The 19,746-nt window shown below is 39.1% G+C and overlaps 1 protein-coding gene across 2 annotated transcripts in view; it reads left to right on the top strand.

Moving 5' to 3' along the window:
* RNASEH2B (ribonuclease H2 subunit B) overlaps positions 1-19,746 on the top strand; it is a 57,868-nt gene that overhangs the window by 33,817 nt on the left and 4,305 nt on the right. Inside the window, exons 6-11 of one of the 2 annotated variants that reach the window (XM_038401806.2) lie at positions 1,496-1,560; positions 3,361-3,466; positions 6,740-6,821; positions 11,237-11,279; positions 14,947-15,027; positions 18,152-18,625. In XM_038401806.2, coding sequence (XP_038257734.1) covers positions 1,496-1,560; positions 3,361-3,466; positions 6,740-6,821; positions 11,237-11,279; positions 14,947-15,027; positions 18,152-18,259 — 485 coding nt within the window. In that variant the 3' untranslated portion in view covers positions 18,260-18,625. Of the gene's footprint in view, positions 1-1,495; positions 1,561-3,360; positions 3,467-6,739; positions 6,822-11,236; positions 11,280-14,946; positions 15,028-18,151; positions 18,626-19,746 lie in introns of those variants that run through there. The other variant, XM_038401816.2, reaches the window with a different exon arrangement.

Raw genomic sequence — 19,746 nt, 5'->3', positions numbered from 1 at the left:
TTCTGTTTCTATCAAACTTTTTTTCATTTAAGGACCATTTTAAAACTTTTTTTTTTTTTGAGACCCAAAAGGCTGTAGCCAACAATATTGCAACTAACTACTTAATCTGCAACAGGTCAGTTATAAAATGAAGCATAGTATTTGGAGTTTTCTTTTCTTTTTTGCTATGTAAAAATATTTACTTTTTTACTCTTCTACAATGGTTGAGATGAAATTAAACTATATCTTGTATGTAACATTCCCCCAACCTATCACCATCCCCTGCTATGCACACACAAAAAGTACATAGCAATTAGATATTTGTATGCAGTTTGAAAGAGCCAAAATAAACCTCAAAGAAGGAAATGCTGGAAGGAACCATAACTAAAGCATTGTTGTTTGCAGGGAGGGAAGAAACTCCATGAGCCTAGTGCTGGAGTATGGTATCAGACCTTTTAAATTACATAAAACAGATATAAGTATTAATGGTAATGTTATAGGTTATTAAACCCTATTGAAATACCTGTTAAAGAGCAAGATTGAAATGTGGTGTGTTCTAAAGTCTCCTATATCATCTTATTACACATTTCATTCAATTTCCGGACTTTATGCACTATTAATTTAGTGTGCAGTTCTATGCTGAAATTTTCCTGAAATCTTTGTAATTTCTTCTCCCATTTGCCCCAGCACACGCAGATAACTAATCATTCATCAGCAATGAATGTTTATGCTCTCATAGTTGCACATATGGAAAATATTTTAATACATATATCATAATTAATTTATATTGTGCTTAACAAATAATAGATAAGACATATTACCATCCCCAAATAATTTGAATGTTTCACTCTTTTTTGTTTTTTAAGAACTACAACTTGTTTGCTTTGACATTTATGTTAAATTATTTCGAAGCAGGAGGAGGAGATGAAAAAGAAAATGTTGCTATCCACCATCCTATGAGTCTTTGGGGAAGAATGCTTGGAAGAGCAGTGAAATATTTTTTATAAACTATTCTTTCTTCTGCCTTTGCTGCCAGATGCATCTGATTACAAAGTCCAGGTTTAAGACATGAGGCTTAACAACAAATTGACTAGGAACTGAACCTGAGACGAAAAAAACAGCTGTGACTATATCACTTATAAATGTAACCGTCTGTTGGCATGTGTCAAAAGGGATTCAGCAAAGCACTTAAGCATGGCTCAACTTTGATCATGTAAATAGTCTCTTTGAAACCACTTTTGAAACCATTGGGACTGAGACTATTCATATACTTAAATGACACACGTGCTTTCCTGAATCCGGGTTAATTAGAGACAATTGTCAAGTTGCATGGTCTTGTGAACATCAGCTTGCTGTGTTGTTTTTCTGCATTTCCAATATTTTTCAGTATTATTACCCTGATGATATGTGCAAACTATGAAATAACTTCCATGCCTTATGTGCATCCTTTGAGTTTTTAATGTATTGAAAATGAAAACCAATTATGACTTTATTCCCTTGTTTTGTTTTATCCTAGAAATTGGCAATAAGAAATTTTATAAATACAGCCAAGAGAAGACATTGAAGTGGTTAAAGAAAAAGGTATTATGTTTCACTTTTGCTTTCAAAGAGCTTTTATGTTCAAAATTTAAAATAGTAAGAAGTTTCTTCTCATTATATTTGAATCACAAAACGTGAGTATATTCAAAGTCCATATCCAGTTGAACAAGAGTAAACACATCAGTAAAGCTGTCATACTTTAGAATGTGACAAATATAAAGTATTAAGGAAATAGAAGATTTCTAGCAGATTCCCTCTTAGACAGAACCAGACTGTGGTTGGTCCCTGCACAGGCACAGAAAGGTCCAGAGTAGGCTACAATTGCTATTTCTATGTCATCCCTGAGCTCAGGGACTGCTCTTTGCCTTAAAGCATGGGAAGGAAGCAAGGCTATGACCATTTCTTGCTCCCTAGCCCATAGCAGCCGGCCAAAAATGGAGGGAAGCATACCTTAAACACTGCTGTGATTTGATGCAACAACTGTGTTCCTCATGAGCTCTCTACATTGTCTCCCCTAATACTGGTGGGGTTGTGCAACTATGTATCACCCGTGAAACAAGCCTGCCCACACTCTCTATGCCTAAAAGCAATTCTACTGTGTCAGGTAAGCTGTTGTCCAAGCTACTGTACTTGTCCACGCTGCTGTATACAAAGAAGCAGATTCTTTCAGTCAGAATAGATCTACTGCAACAGCATCCATCTGAGAAAATGATTAAATCTATGTCAATCACAAGAGGTAAGGGAGCCTTGAAAAATTGTCATTAACATTTACCACACCAAGTACAAAATCTACTTCTCACCTTTTGCCATGATCATGGGCAGGGTAAGGGGATAACAATAATGTTCTTGCCTGTTAAAGGAAGTACTGGTCTGACTTAAGTGGAATTTTTCCAACGCTGGTATAAGGGAAAAATATCACTGGAAGAGCCCATATAGTTTCACATCTCTGATATTAATTTTAACATCCATGGCTGAATATTTATGTTTTTGCAGGTGCCTGTTATATAGTTATAATGTTCTTAACCTTATCAATAGATCAAAAGTTTATCGGTATTTTTAGTAAAAGTCATGGACAATAAACAAAAATTCACGGAAGCCTGTGACCTGTCTGTGATTTTTACTAAAAATACCTGAGGGGGCAGGAACTAACAGTTGGAGCCCCGCCGGGGGCTGGCCCCTGCTCCAACCCCGCCTCTGTTCCTCGGTTGGGGCCGATAGCTTCTGCAGCCCTGGGGGCTGACTCAGTCCAGCTGCTGCTCCTGTGGCAGGGCTGATCACCAACCACTACTCTGGCCCCACTGCTGCTCCTGGGCAGGGGCTGACAGCTTCTTCAGCCCCATGGGCTGAAGCAAAAGAAGTCATGGAGGTCCATTAAAGTCACGGATTCTGTGAGCTCGAAAACAAAATTGGATCCTTCTCTATTGACAATCTCTCTCTTATATTGAATCTGACAATGCCCTGGCCTACAGAATCCTGGTGATTACATTCCATTCCTGTTCAGGACTCCATTCCCATTCTAATGGAAATGGAAAAACCCTTACTTTTCTGAGCAGGTGCATGAATCATCTGTAAAATCCATAGCTCCTCCAACTGTAAATTCCAGCCCATCTCAGCGGAGCTGCAAATCTAGCTGCCATGTCTCAAAGGCAGCAGGTCGGAACACTGGATCCTTAATTTTTTGAGATCATATGCTAGTCATTACAGATGTATATTAAGTTTCATCACAGTTCATAACTTGAGCATTTTATGTCCTTTAAACCAAATTACAAGAGCTTTGTCACCGTATTAACACACGTGCATAACAACATTGATTTAGACATTTCAATCTGTGGCTCCTTATAGGTCAGCCAGACAGTGAAAGTACTTAAAAGCAGCAATGTATGTGTGGGTGGAAGGGTGCAATCAGCTACATTTATCAGCGGCAAACAAATCACAGATGTTAAAGAAGGTAAGAAAACTAAGTGTAGTTCTAACTAAATATATCTTTATGTGATAAGATACCTGCAGCTTAGATGCTCAGCTAGAATCTAACAATAATTTTAAATGGTTTGTAAACATTTAAAAATATTTCTTGCCCAAAATGTTTTTATTGTAGTTACTGTAGTGGTGCCATGACTGTTTTGAGTTCTGTGGTGCCTGAAACATGGTAATTGTATAATGCACCAAATGTACAGGGAGGAGGGTTCTGAATAGCTTCTAGTGAGATCTAATTGAGGCGCCAATTCAGCAAACCATCGTTATTCATTGATGTGCTCAGAGAACAAGTACTCAAGTTGGGATCGTACTCCTGTGTAATGATTATGCAGAGAGAGAGAGAGAGAGAGAATGTGCATCTCGTGTAATCTTAGTATAATATATATGAATTATCTCTATACAGTATGTATAGGCATAGTTATATTATATATACTCACATAACATAAATTGTGATTTAATAATATATTGAATACACAATATAAAGGGGGATTTTCAAAAGTGCCTTTGTGCGTACAAGTCCTACTGAAAGTCACTACGACTTGTGTTCCTAAATCATTTAGGTGATTTTGAAAATTCCACCCAAAGTGTTAGAGTTATTACCATAATCATTAAGTTGTAAGGTTCCACCATTATTTTGATCACCTTTTTTCCTGAGGACAAGGTCACGGAGGGGTTGGATTATGAAATATCCTAGATATGCCCTTCAGAACGTGCACTATGATGAAGAAAAAGATCAAAATTTTAAGAGAAGAAATTCAAATTCAGAAAGTAATTAGAGCAAATTAAGCGAAGTAAATGATTCACTTTACTAAGAGGTTCAGAAGCCAGCATGCAATCTAAAAATGAGGAAACAATGAACAGGTAATCCTAGCAGGCTTCTTGAACTCTTGAGTACTGAGTATGTGGGAAAACGAGTTATCAAGTAATGATATTAAAGGAAAAAGCATAAATCAGATTTAAGAGCTATCTAGACAGTTTTATAGGGGGTGCATTATAATATATAGTTTCAAAAAGGAGGTGGTGCTGAGAGACTTGCGTGCCTTTAACTTTACAGTAACTTTTTATTACTTCCAAAAAGATTAAATAAATAAAAGGAAATTGCAACTGTCAGATCAGGTCCATCTTTACTATATTTAACCATTATCTTTGGTAAATTTATTGTTAGTCTCAATCAACAATGTTTTATCTTGTATCCTCCTACCTTACAGGAAGGTGTGTATATTTTTTATTATAGTTTTGCCATTGAAAAGATTTTAAAGAACAACACTGAAGGAGGAAATATTGTGGGTTAAAGTTAGGTCAGTTTTGGAGAAGATTCTAAAGTGTCTCTAAGTACTGTATGTAGCAAAGGGCATGGTAGAAAGTCAAAGAGAACTTACTCAACACTTATTTTTAATCATCATTCAGTGATAAGAGACTGCAATTTATTTTTGCATACAGTTGCTGATTCAAGAATATGGCAGAAATCTTCACAGTCTACTTGTAAATGCAGCTGTGTAGATTACAGTAATAACCGCCAGGTAGCATCTGTTGGTGTGGTAAGGCAGAAGTGTAGTAGGGCATCCAGTGAGAGAAATGAGTACAAGGGAAACAAGCAAGGATTAGCATATAGGATCTGAATGTTTTATTAGAGAGGAAGGTTGGGAGTCATATAACCCAGGGAGAAGAGATGGATCTTGAGATGAGATTTGCTATTAGGGAGGCTATTTTATATGGTGAGAGCAGTGTGGGAGAAGCCCACTGAGAAAAGACAAAGAAGGGAGATACAAAATTCTCTGACATTTGAGAAGAGAAGCAAATGGCCTGAATAAATGGAAAAACTGGCAGCAGATTAAGAGTTAGGGTATGGGTTAGGGTGGCAGTAGGAATTCCTTGGAAAATTCTGTACTGGATTTTTAAATAAATAAGGAAGCCAGTGAAGATTTCTGGAGGACGGGGTGATGCAGCCTCATATCTGGGTCTGAGAGAAGTGAAGAATTGCTGTAGTAACTGACTTGACCTAACAATTCAGTGCCATAAAAAGAAGAGCAAGATAACAAGAATATCTCTATTTAGGTATAGATGGGGTATAAGAGTGAAGTTCAGAATCTGGACCACTCCTTTATGGTTTTGGATGCCAAAGGGAGTTAAGGGAGGAGGAAATACTTGAGAAACAAATCTGCTTTTTTTTGTTGTAAAGCACACAGGAAAGTGGTGCCAGTAGAGCTAAAATGTGCACACTGGGGCCATTTTATTAATTTTATCTGTTTTGCCGCCAATTTGCTTTGTGCTATTACAAACTTCACGTAACCGTGTGTGGCAAACCATCTCTGACCCAGGAGAAATGTGTCTTTGCTACTCTGGGGGCTGGTTTACCATATAGTTCCGGGGAGGGGGTTGAAGTGCTTGGCTGTTTTAAGGCTAATTAAGAGGCAAGGTATTGGCTTGGGGTCTGCTTGTGCAAACATTTATGCATGTGAGTAAAGTTACTCTCTAATAGCCCAATTGACATCAAGTTATTCACATACAGAAGAGTTTGCAGGAGCTAAGCCTTGTTTTTGTCTTTTTGTGGGGAGGGGGACAGAAAAAGAGATGTTTTAGGACTTCATGTTGCCAAAGGTTTGATTTCCAGAAAAACTTTTATAGCAAGAGTTTCCTGTCCTGAAAACAGCTTCTAGTAGTTCATATTTCCACAGATAATTATCCTGTCTTGCCAGTGATGTTTAGATATGCCTTGGCATTTTTCATAAAATACTGACATTAAGTACAAGGCTTTGAAATAGACTCATTGTCTCATCTAATTGTTTGCAGTTGAAGCCAGAAATATATATTAGTACTGAAACTGTTGCCAAATAATTGTAGGATCCAGATGCTTTAAAATTAATGATTACACATTTTGTTGAGTCAGCTTTTTACTTCTGCAGCATTTTTTAAAAATTAATTGTGCAGAAAAAATACATTATATTTAGTGTTCTCAGAAAGCAAACAGGTTTTATAAAGTACATGCCACAGAGATTAATAACATCTGTGCTGACAAAGTAAGCATAGTAACTCCTTGCTTTTTAATTAAACCTACAAGTGTCCTATAACATAAACTACTCAACAAAGAGAAACATCACATGTCTGTTAGTAGTTTCTTAGCATTAGCTCATCAGAATGGGTTATAGTGACATACAAGAGCATGGATTGGAAAGCAGTCCTGTGACTGTATAACATGGATGCACGCACTCTCTTTCCCCGAATCACATTTGTTTTTTTTAACTTTCAGATGACTATGTACGATATGCCCATGGTTTAATATCAGAATATATTTCTGAAGATCTGAGTGCTGAGCTATCTAAATACTTACAGTAAGTATTGTTTTAATTATTTGTTAGCTTTATATGACACACATTGCTCTGCAGGTGACCTTTTCTATTGAATACTGTAACTTTGACCATCAAATTATAGGGAATGATAGAGATATTTTTATCACTTATTAAATATCCGAGGAGGGTAGGAATTGGAGGAGGAAGTCAAATCCTACTGAAAAAAATAGAAAGGAAGGTAAATTCTGGCAAGTCAAATGTAAAAGTATAATTAGGCAGGCCAAAAAAGAATTTGAAAACCAATTAGCAAAAGACACACAAACTAACAGCAAAACTTTTTTTTTTAAGAATATCAGAAACAGGAAGCCTGCCAAACAATTGGGGGGCCAATGAGTTATCAAGGTGCTAAAGGAGCACCTAAGGAAGACAAAGCCATTGCAGAGAACCTAAATGGATTCTTTGCATCAGTCTTTATTGCGTAGATGTGAGGGAGATTCCCACACCTGAGCCATTCTTTTTAGGTGACAAATCTGAGGAATTGTTCCAAATTGAGGTGTCAGTAGAGGAAGTTTTGGAACAAATTGATAAACTAAACAGTAGTAAGTCACAGGACCAAATGGTATTCACCCAAGAGCTCTGAACGAACTCAGATATGAAATTGTGGAACAGCTAAGTATGGAATGTAACCTATCACTTAAGAGCCTCTGTACCAGATGACTGGAGGACAGCTAATGTAATGCCAATATTTTTTTTTAAAGCTCCAGAAGGAATCATGGCAGTTACAGTCCAGTAAGCCTAACTTCAGTGCCAACAATAGCAAAGAACAGAATTATCAGACATGTAGATGAACATGATATATTGGGGGAGAATCAGCACAGCTTTTGTAAAGAGAAATCATGCCTATTAGAATTCTTTGAAGGTATCGACAAATGTAGACAGATGATCCAGTGGATTAGTGTATTTGGACTTTCAGAAAGCCTTTGACAAGATCCCTCAGCAAAGGTTCTTCAGTCATGGGATAAGAGGAAAGTTCTTCAATGGATTAGTAACTGGTTAAAAGATAGGAAACAAAGGGTACAAATAAATGGTCGGCTTTCACTATTCACTAGTAAATAGCGGGTCCCCCAAATATCTATACTGGCACCAGTGTAATTCAACATATTCATAAATGATCAGGAAATGAAGGTAAACAGTGATGTGGCAAAATTTGCAGACAATACAAAATTACTTAAGATAGTTAAGTTCAAAGCTGGCTGAGAAGAGTTACAAAAGGATCTCAGAAAACTAGGTATGTGGGCAACCAAATAGCAGATGAAATTCAGTGTTGATAAGTGCACAGTAATGCATATTGGAAAACTAATCCCAACTATACATACAAAATGATGGGGTTTAAATTAGCTGTCACTACTCAGAAAGAGATCTTGGCATCATCATGGATACTGCTCTGAAAACATCTGCTGAAGTGCAGTCAAAAAGCTGACAGTATAAGGAACCATTAGGAAAGGGATAGAAAATACCATGCCACTGTCTAAATCTGTGGTATTTCCATACCTTGAACACTACGTGCAGTTCTGGTCACTCAAAAAAGATATTAGAACTGGAAAAAAGTACAGGGAAGGGCAATAAAATTGATTAGGGGTATGGAAGAGCTTCCATATGAGGCGAGATTAAAGAAGACCGGGACTGTTCAGATTAGAAGAGAGATGACTCAGTGGGTTTGACAGAGGTCTATAAAATCATGAATGGTTTGGAGAAAGTGAATAAGTGTTATTTACCCCTTCACATGAACCCAGGGTCACCCAATGAAATTAATAGGCAGCAAGTTTAAAACAAATAAAATGAAATTCTTCTTCATGCAACGCACAGTCAACCTTTTGGAATTGTTTGGCATGTGACTTTTTGAATGCCAAAGCTATAACCAGGTTCTAAAACGAATTAGGTAAGTTCATGGGGGATAGGTCCATCAATAGTTACTCGCCAAGATGGTCAAGGATGCCTCCCCATGCTCTGGGTGCCTCTAAACCTCTGACTGCCAAAAGCCGAGACTGGGTGACAAGATGGATCACTCAATAATTGCCCTGTTCTGTTCTGTCTGAAGCATCTATCGCTGGCCACTGTCAAAAAACAGGATACTGGGCTAGATGGACCATTGTTCTAACCCAGTATGGCCATTCTTAGGAAGAGTGGAGCTCTCTTTATTAAGGCTAGGTTGGCATTGTGAATGTAAACAGCATGTTTTGCAAGTAGAAATATACTAATAATTATAAAAAGAAAAAGTACTTGTGGCACCTTAGAGACTAACAAATTTATTTGAGCATAAGCTTTCATGAGCTACAGCTCACTTCATTGGATGCGTTCAGTGGAAAATACAGTGGGGAGATTTATATACACACAGAGAGAACATGAAACAATGGGTTTTATCATACACACTGTAAGGAGAGTGATCACTTAAGATGAGCTATTACAAGCAGGAAGGGGGGGGAGGAGAAAACGTTTTGTGGTGATAATCAAGGTGAGCCATTTCCAGCAGTTAACAAGAACATCTGAGGAACGGGGGCGGGGGAGGATAACATGGGAAAATAGTTTTACTTTGTGTAATGACCCATCCACTCCCAGTCTCTATTCAAGCATAAGTTAATTGTATCCAGTTTGCAAATTAATTCCAATTCCGCAGTCTCTCGTTGGAGTCTGTTTTTGAAGTTTTTTTGTTGAAGAATAGCCACTCTTACATCTATAATAGAGTGACCAGAGAGTGGGTCGTCCTTCAGGATAGGTTGTAGATCCTTGATGATGCGTTGGAGAGGTTTTAGTTGGGGGCTGAAGGTGATGGCTAGTGGCGTTTTGTTGTTTTCTTTGTTGGGCCTGTCCTGTAGTAGGTGACTTCTGGGACCCATCACTCTCACAGATCTTGGGAGACAGGCCAGTCCTTGCTTACAGACAGCCCCCCAACCTGAAGCAAATACTCACCAGCAACCACACAACAGAACCACTAATCCAGGAACCTATCCTTGCAACAAAGCCCGTTGCCAACTCTGTCCACATATCTATTCAGGGGATACCATCATAGGGCCTAATCACATCAGCCACGCTATCAGAGGCTCGTTCACCTGCGCATCTACCAATGTGATATATGCCATCATGTGCCAGCAATGCCCCTCTGCCATGTACATTGGTCAAACTGGACAGTCTCTACGTAAAAGAATAAATGGACACAAATCCGACGTCAAGAATTATAACATTCAAAAACCAGTCGGAGAACACTTCCATCTCTCGATTATAGACCTAAGAGTGGATATTCTTCAACAAAAAAACTTCAAAAACAGACTCCGAGATACTGCTGAATTGGAATTAATTTGCAAACTAGATACAATTAACTTAGGCTTGAATAGAGACTGGGAGTGGATGGGTCATTACACAAAGTAAAACTATTTTCCCATGTTATCCCCCCCTCACCCCCCGTTCCTCAGACGTTCTTGTTAACTGCTGGAAATGGCCCACCTTGATTATCACCACAAAAGGTTCTTCCCCCACCCCTTCCTGCTGGTAATAGCTCATCTTAAGTGATCACTCTCCTTACAGTGTGTATGATAAAACCCATTGTTTCATGTTCTCTGTGTGTGTATATAAATTTCCTCGCTCTATTTTCCACCAAATGCATCCGATGAAGTGAGCTGTAGCTCACGAAAGCTTATGCTCAAATAAATTTGTTAGTCTCTAAGGTGCCACAAGTACTCCTTTTCTTTTTGTGAATACAGACTAATACGGCTGCTAGTCTGAAACTAATAATTATAATAATAATACCTAGCCCTTCATAGCACTTTTAATCCATTCATCTCAAAGTGCTTTACAAAGTTCAATGTTGTTATCACCATTTTATAGAGGAGATGCTGAGACAGAGAGAGGTGAAGTTACTTCCCCAAGTCACCCAGTAGGCTACTTGCAGTACCAGGAATAGGACCCAAAACTCCTGGGTTCCACTGCAGTGGTCTAGCGATTAAGCTACACTGCCTCTCCATTCTCACTCAATCAGCTGCTATATATATATAAAATATCCTTTCACAGCTCATAGCCGAGCTTTTCAGAAGTAACTAGTGATTTGGATTTTCCTCCGTTTTAGGTGTCTGACTTGACACCATTAAAGGGGACTGATTTTCAGAGGGTGTTTGCTCAGCACTTTCTGAAACTCAAGCCCCTTTCAGTTGTCACCTAAGATGATTAAACCTAATGAGCACCCCACTTGCCACTTCTTTCGAAAACTTGGCTCTCATCGTTAGTGTGTCATAAAAGTAATATGAAATGAAGTGGAAAATATTTTGAGGGTGATTGATGGGATTAGCATTGATGCCCTCTTTGTGGGAGAGGAATGTAATTTCAAGTTAACATATTCAAAAGTTATATTCCAATATATTAGTTTCTTTCTATATGAAAATTGTAACTTAAAATCTTTTATTTTGAAGGCTTCCAGAACTTACAAGTCCAGAAGCAGACCCTCCGCTAAAGGTAGGAAAATAGGAAAAATTGGAAGGTAGAAAACTAATAAAACTTCTTGATGGATGTCTGTTTTGTTGTTGATTAGTCTCTCTCAAATGGTTGAGTCAATTAAAACTAGACTGGACAAAGCATTAAAAAATATGCAGTAAGGAGCAAACCTGCATTGTAGTAGCACTGATAAGAAATATAGGAGGAGGCGGATCCCAAAAATGTTGCCAAATATTTTTCTATTTTTTATTCATCAAAATTTGTCATCTTTGTCAATAATTTTGTCCTGTTTTTATAATGAAAAATCAAAAAAATTGAGCATCTCTTGTTGGTAGGTTGATGGGACTATATGACCTCATGTCTTTTTCATAAAAGTTACACCTGTCCAACCACGTGGAAGTAACTGTGGCCACAATTTATTCCTTTGATTCTGTCTTGAGCCAAGTGATATTCATTAGGTGTTACACTAACTCTGTTGAGCGTTCTTGTGATGTGGATTATACAATGTGTATGAATGTCTATTATGCTGTTTGGATAGTGCTGAGAATCTGTTTTTAGAAAGGTCTAGTGACTTCTAAAAATAATCAGCAGTGTGATTACAACACAAGCCATTTTTAGAATTTTGTTCAATAGTTTGACTGTGAAATAATGTCTGCGGTCCCAGTGACTTCCACATGGCTGTTTACGGTGTGTTGAGCACATGTGTAAATCTTTGTAGGTTCAGGGCCTAAAATGCTACTTTAATATGTTTTATCTCACTGCTTTACAGGATCAAGGCATAAATTAGGTGAAATTTGATTTGCTTTAAACCTTCTGTTTTAGCTTATTTTAAAATTTCTCGTATGTGAAACCAAGGTGTGTGTTAGGACAAAACGTATGGTTCCTACAAGTCAAGACAGGTCTGATGTATGTCTCTTATTAGTACAGAATAATTGCTTCTTAAATAATAATCTAAAATAAATTTCTGAAGGGAGAGAGACACAGGAGCCTTAGAGTTTAGCTACAAATGTCCACTAGCTGGAGCATATTACAAAGCTTACTCTTCTATTACAGGACTTTTTGAGAAAGTCTGAACTCTTCATGTGACATATGCCAACCATCCCATTAATTGTAACCACCAATCTTGCATTGTAATCACTATATCTTCTCAGAGTATGAAGTCTGGTGCTGTCAGATCATAATACATAGCCACGCAAAAACTTGAGATCACTTAAAGCTGAACTACAAAAGTTTTACTGAAAGTTAAAAACATGAAGATTCCAAAAGAGGGACATATAATTTATTGTTAGGCTGTCATTTAAAAATGTTCTGATAGTGTAGCATTTAAGAAAACTACCTCCCAAAGGGCCTGCTCCAACTTGGATTGAACTTAAAAAAATGGCTGCTGTTGGATCTGGTCCTAAGGCCTGAGAAATTTAAGATGCAGACCTGGTTTTTGTGCCAGTGAGAGAGATCACAAGTGCCAATAAATAGAGTGAAAAACAAGTATTTAAAATAGAATGGTTACCATTTACATTACTTTCACTATCACTCACTCTGGCAAAGAAACTAGAAAGGCTGCAGTTCAGATTTCACAGGATATTAAGGCAATGGTAATTGTCTCTGAAAATAAAAAAAAAAAAAAAAAGCACTCATTACACTTGTGAAATGCCAAATACACACAGTTTAGGGAAAGAAACATGCACTCTTAAGGCCTGATCATATCAAGTGCTGAACTCCCTTGAGTTCCAGTGACTTCAGTAGTAGTTAAGGATAGCTAGCAACTTGAATAGTTAGGCTCTTAGATTGTCACTGAACTGAAATTAGAGAGCATTGAGCAAAAACAAGTCAATGTATGTCAAACAAGTCAACATATGAACATTACCAGATTGTGGAAAGTAGCGATCCCAGGAGAGGTTGTATGCAACAAACAGATTAGACATTGTTCCAAATGTAGGATTGCTTGGTGCTTTCCAGTCCCAAGAGACCACAAGGACCTGAATTTTGTCCCCTGTTCCTTGGCCAGTAGATAATACTTTTCAGCACTAATCCATAAAGATGAGTCAAATAGTCTCTGAATTAAAAACTAAAGGCAAAGGATGGAAATTCAAATGTATATGTAAGTGATTCTATAAATCAGTCTTCTGTGGGCAAAAGAGAAGAAAGTGTGTTTCCTAAAAAACTAACCAAACTTCTCTGAATAGTGAAGAGATACTGTTTATCCTCCTGTTTCTTGAGAATAATAATAGAATATCAGGGTTGGAAGGGACCTCAGGAGGTCATCTAGTCCAACCCCCTGCTCAAAGCAGGACCAATCCCCAACTAAATCATCCCAGCCAGGGCTTTGTCAAGCCTGACCTTCAAAACTTCTAAGGAAGGAGATTCCACCACTTCCCTAGGTAACACATTCCAGTATTTCACCACCCTCCTAGTGAAAAAGTTTTTCCTAATATCCAACCTAAACCTCCCGCACTGCAACTTGAGACCATTACTCCTTGTTCTGTCATCAGCTACCACTGGCTGAAAACAGTCTAGATCCAGCCTCTTTGGAACCCCCTTTCAGGTAGTTGAAAGCAGCTATCAAATCCCCCCTCATTCTTCTTTCCACAGACTAAACAATCCAACTTCCCTCAGCCTCTCCTCATAAGTCATGTGCTCCAGTCCCCTAATCATTTTTGTTGCCCTCTGCTGGACTCTTTCCAATTTTTCCACATCCTTCTTGTAGTGAGGGGCCCAAAACTGAACACAGTGCTCCGTATGAGGCCTCACCAATGTCGAATAGAGGGGAACGATCACATTCCTCAATCTGCTGGTAATGCCCCTACTTATACAGCCCAAAATGCCATTGGCCTTCTTGGCAACAAGGGCACACTGTTGACTCTCATCCAGCTTCTCGTCCACTGTAATCCCTAGGTCCGTTTCTGCAGAACTGCTGCCTAGCCATTCGGTCCCTAGTCTGCAGCGGTGCATGGGATTCTTCTGTCCTAAGTGCAGGACTCTGCGCTTGTCCTTGTTGAACCTCATCAGATTTCTTTTGGCCCAATCCTCTAATTTGTCTAGGTCCCTCTGTATCCTATCCCTACCCTCCAGCGTATCTACCTCTCCTCCCAGTTTAGTGTCATCTGTAAACTTGCTGAGGGTGCAATCCACACCATCCTCCAGATCATTTATGAAGATATTGAATAAAACTGGCCCGAGGACCGACCCTTGGGGCACTCCACTTGATACCAGCTGCCAACTAGACATGGAGCCATTGATCACTACCCGTTGAGCCCGACAATCTAGACAACTTTCTATCCACCATATAGTCCATTCATCCAGCCCATACTTCTTTAACTTGCTGGCAAGAATACTGTGGGAGACGGTGTCAAAAGCTTTGCTAAAGTCAAGGAACAACACGTCCACTGCTTTCCCCTCATCCATAGAGCCAGTTATCTCATCATAGAAGGCAATTAGATTAGTCAGGCATGACTTGTCCTTGGTGAATCCATGCTGACTGTTCCTGATCACTCAATCTTCCTGAAAAGATTGTTATGAAAAGAGACGTACCAGTACTATATTGCGTATATTGCAACTTGTTTGGTTGCCTGTGCCTTTTCAGTGTCTAGCTTACACCAGAAAGCCAGAGGGCCTTTTCAGTTTTAACATGCAATGTGTGTACATCACAGTAGTGGTTGACAGAGCAACTTCATCACTCTTAACATTTCAGAAAAGGAAATTCTCAGATGCACCTGTGGAAGCAGAAGAAGATTACACTAAATTTAACAGCAGTGATCTCAAGAACAAAAAGGTACGTGTGCTTTATGCATGTGCATGCCCACATTTTGTTAAAGCATGTTTTAATACTGGTCAAATAGTTACACAGGGTGCCCATTTTTTGCAATGTGCCTCTTAGTCAGAAAAGCAAATGTAAAATGGATGTTTTCAGAAAGTACATTCAACATGTTCTGAATTAGAATCAATGTACTGTATTATAGGTGGGTTCACCTTGATAAGAACCAGACTGAAAGTAACTTTGAGTCATTGAGTCCAGTTCCCTGCTATCTCAGGCAACCCCATCATATAATCCTGTTCATAAACTTATCAAACTCCATCTTGAAACCAGTTAGGTTCCTTGTTTCCACTACTGCAGTTGGAAGGCTGTTCCTCAACCTCACTCCTTTGATGGTTAGAAACCTTCTTCTAATTTCCAGCCTAAATTTACTCTTGGTCAGATTATATCCATTTGTTCTCATGTCAGCACTGTCCTTTTACTCTTCCTGGTATTTTACCCCCTAAATATATTGATCTTGCCAAGTCTTCTAAAGCAGTCAATATTCTTTTGAGATACTTAATTGTTTGTGAATAAGGCAGGTCAGAAATTTTTGAAACAATCAAAAAGGTTTGAAGTGAAGGTTGTGACCATATATTATCACCATTTATCATGGCACATTTCATAAGAGGTACCATAGAAGTGTTGATTCCAGAATCTTGGAAAAAATTTAGTGAAAGCAATTGCATTCTGCTTCTTTAAACTGTACCTGCAATTTCCATTTGGCAGGATAATCTTAATTTCCCATCCTAAACTGTTGTGTAGTGTTGTAGTGCAACGTTAAATAACTGCAAAGGTGACTGTGTTTTAGTGGTGGGCCTTAGATCGCCACTTACTTAACTAATGTTATATGGCTTAGTGAATGTCTATAAAGCTTTCTGAGCCCCTTGGATGAAAGCTACTACAGCAGTGTAAAGGATTATTATTTATTTATTATGGAAAATGGGAGTGCAATTCGTTTGCTATTGTATTATTTTTAAAAAAGGGACAAGGGAGGCAACATTGATTTAAATTCCCAGGTATTTTCAAACAGGTCTTAATTTGCCCACAGATGTTGTATTGTGCAGTTGTTTGTGTGGTTTAATAAAGTAAATCAATACCAAGCTGCCTAATTTGCCAGCTTCAATGCAAGTTTTCAGGGAAGTCCAGCGGAGTCTACCATTTTGTCATTCCAAGGGGAGAAGCAGAGATATGAAAATAAATAGATCCTCTCTCTGCACCAAGCCTAAGTAGCCAGGCTTGGTGTTGGGTGGTTCTGTGGATGCTGAAGAAAAAGGAATTCTCCAGTCCATAGGGAGGCAATAGAGCCCCACTCCATGCTGTTATTGTAACAGCTATTGCTCTTTGCACCTCTACTCTTCCAGGAGCCCTGGCCAGTGGGTCCTCCCAGTGCAGGGGTGGGCAAACTTTTTGGCCCGAGGGCACATCGAGGATACAAAACTATATGGAGGGCTGGGTAGGGAAGGCTGTGCCTCCCTAAACAGCCTGGCCCCACCCCCATCCACCCCCTCCCACTTCCCACCCCCTGACTGCCCCCCTCACAACCCCGACCCATCCAACCCCACCTGCTCCTTATCCCCGACCGCCCCCCTCCTGGGACCTCCGCAACCCCACCCGCTATCCAACCCACCCCTTCTCCCTGTCCCCTGACTGCCCCAATCCCTGTCCACACAACCGCCCCCGAGAACCTCACCCCAGATCCAACCTCCCCTGCTCCCCATTCCCTGACTGCTCCCCGCTCCCTTACCATGCTGCCGCATTGCCCCGCAGGAGTGGCGCGTCAGAGTGTGGGCGGCGCAGTGAACTCAGACTGCGGGGGAGGGGGAACAGTAGGGGAGGGACCGGGGGCTAGCCTCCCCGGTTGAGAGCTCAGGGGCCGGGCAGGACTGTCCTGCGGGCCGTAGTTTGCCCACCTCTGTCCTAGTGGTTGTTCCATTCCCCTCCAACCGCCACCTCTGCCCTTTCCCACAAACCCTCTTCCATTAGGGGCATTCCACAGCCTTAAAGGACAGTACAGGAGTTCCCCTATGTTCTTGTGATAAATGACTCAAAAGCTCCATTTTTTCCCCCACTCCCTTATAATGTACATGCAGTTTTTGAATCTTGGCACAAAGATACAAAAAGGACTGAAGAAAACTTTAATATTAAATTTGATTTACTTCTGAAATAACAAAATATGTAGTTAAGAGCATCTGGGAAGGATGAATTGGCTCGTGGGTTCTGTTCAGTGTACTGCACTTTTAAAATACTTTGGCAGTGTTTTTGTTTGCACTGTAAGTAATGCAGATAATCTTACAGTTGGTTGCATATCATTATCCTGTCCATAATATCATAGCTGAACCCAAATCGAGTGAAATTGATAAGTCCTACAGTAGGAGGACTATCAGAAGGAAAGGTCAATGCAAAGATTTCTTAAGAGGGAAAATGGCTAGAGATGTGAAGCATATTATTTTAAAATGTAAGAAGGGAAGGAGGTCAGCTCTATAAAATGTGGCACATAAAATGTGTTTTAGGTGTAACAGTCTCTAGAAAGCTGTCCCAGTGGCCTCAACATGCTTTTCAAATCTTGGTTACCTCTTTCATCGTTAGTGTCCTTTCCTCTCTTTCCCTTTATTTCACTGTTCTAAAAGATTTCGATAGTAAATCAGTGTGAATTATTCATCATCTGTAATGCATGGCTGTAATTCAACCTGCTGACAACATAATCATGAGATTGAGTCACAGGGTACAGTATACATCTGTTGTATTGCACGCATTATTCCTGTTAGTGTACACTCCAGGATTATCCAAAGTAAGCATTTGAGTTAGGATACCTCATTCTGCAGCAGGGAGAGATATTTTGCTTCCTTGTCCTCTTAACAGATTCTCTGTCTTTGAGGTTAAATAATTCATGACAACTATTTTCTATTGAAAAATCTCAAAATTGTAAGGTTTTTTCCTTCAGTTTTATCCCACATCATCTTTCCCTGTATACTGTAGACTAAGAAACCAAGCAAACCTTTAATTGATTTCAGTATGTGTGAGTTTGTAGATTAGCATCCCCTTCTGCAGATTTGCTCAGTAATTTTTCTTTTTTTCTCTCTTTACCTCATTTCGTTAACAGACAACTAGCAAGATGTCGGCCGCTCAGAAAGCTCTGGCCAAAGTTGACAAGACTGGAATGAAAACCATGTCTGCTTTCTTTAGTGCAAAACCTAAAGTAACAAAATAAAGATTTGAAACTAAAACATATTTTGGATAGATAATTATTTTTGTAGTTACTATTGTTCTAAAGCTAACTCTCTTTTCCCCTGTTTTTGTTGTTGTTGGTGGTTTATTTAGTCTTTCAGCTAATGAAGATTTTTAAAGCAGGATTTTTGGATCCAGTGAGTGTGTTATGTTTCTGAGATTTACATGTTGTATAAAATCAGACTGGAACAGCTTCTTAAGGTTTCCTTATTAGCCCAGGTCAAAACACGTGATGTGAGAGCTGCTTAGGGTAGGTTATCTTTGCGCCCAGAATTCCTGCGTTGTTTTTGTTGTAATTGCAATAAATAACAAAATGAATATAGCATAATAAATTGATGTATGAAACAAATGTTTGTTGTGTTTTCTATATTCATAGAAGTATGCTGAGTTTTAGATAAGCTGTGGCACTTGGGATATGTCTATCCAGAGATAAAAAATCCTAACAGGATCCCAGAGCTTAGACTCCAACCTGAGCCTGAACATCTACACAGCAATTTTTAGCCCGCAAGCTTGAGTCGGCTGACCTGGGCCAGCCATGGCTGGCCCGTGGGTCTTTTATCTCTGTGTAGACGTACCCTCATAGTGCTTCCCTGCATATACACCTCTACACCTTCTTTAAAAATTATAACATCACTGAAAAGTTGTGTGATAAATCTGCTAAAAAAAAAAATCTATGTATCTTTCACTGTGTGTTTCCAAGAATCATGGCTTCTTACCAAAATAAGTTGCCAAATGTTTGTTTAAAGACAAAGACTGAGATTTTCAAGCCTAATGACCAAATCTCAATAAATCCAAATAAGCAAAAGGTGGATGCCCTAACCACCAGCCAATAGTCACTCTATCTCTCTGGCTCACTGATTCTTCATGTAGCTTATAAACAGTGGAATAGCTTCATCAGGAGAAATTGAGGAAGCTGCAGACCAGAATATCCCATAACCTAGTGGCTAGGGTGCTCTCCTGTAATGGGGGAGACTCAAGGTCACCGTATCAGGCACAGAAGGAAATTGAACCCAGTCTCCGATGTGAGCCACTTGGCTAAAGCGTCCAAGTGAGGCAGAAGCACCACCTCCTTCCCAGCCATTTTGTGGATCCAACTCTTTGCTGCAATGCCTAAAATCAAAACAGTTTTCAAGTGGAAATGAAACATTTTGTTTTAACATTACCAAAATGTTTTTGATTTTTTCAATTCAGTCAAAAGTGTTCAGCAAACTTGACACACATTCACAGATCATTTTGATGGACCCATAACTGCATTTTTCAGTAAATAAACTTCCCCCAGTCCTAATCTAGGAGCACAAATCCCACTGATTTTTAATTGAAATTGTGCTCCTAAATCATTTAGGTGCTTTTGAAAAATTCCACTCTTGGGTGCCTCAACTTTTGTTTTGTTGTGTAAGGAAGTTGGGACGGAAGGACTGACATGACCATGATATAAAGAAATAATTCATAGATGTGTATAATATAATCTAT

This window comes from Dermochelys coriacea, chromosome 1, assembly GCF_009764565.3.
Source record: "Dermochelys coriacea isolate rDerCor1 chromosome 1, rDerCor1.pri.v4, whole genome shotgun sequence".
NCBI lineage: Eukaryota > Metazoa > Chordata > Testudines > Dermochelyidae > Dermochelys > Dermochelys coriacea.
This window is presented reverse-complemented; position numbering and strand designations above follow the sequence as displayed.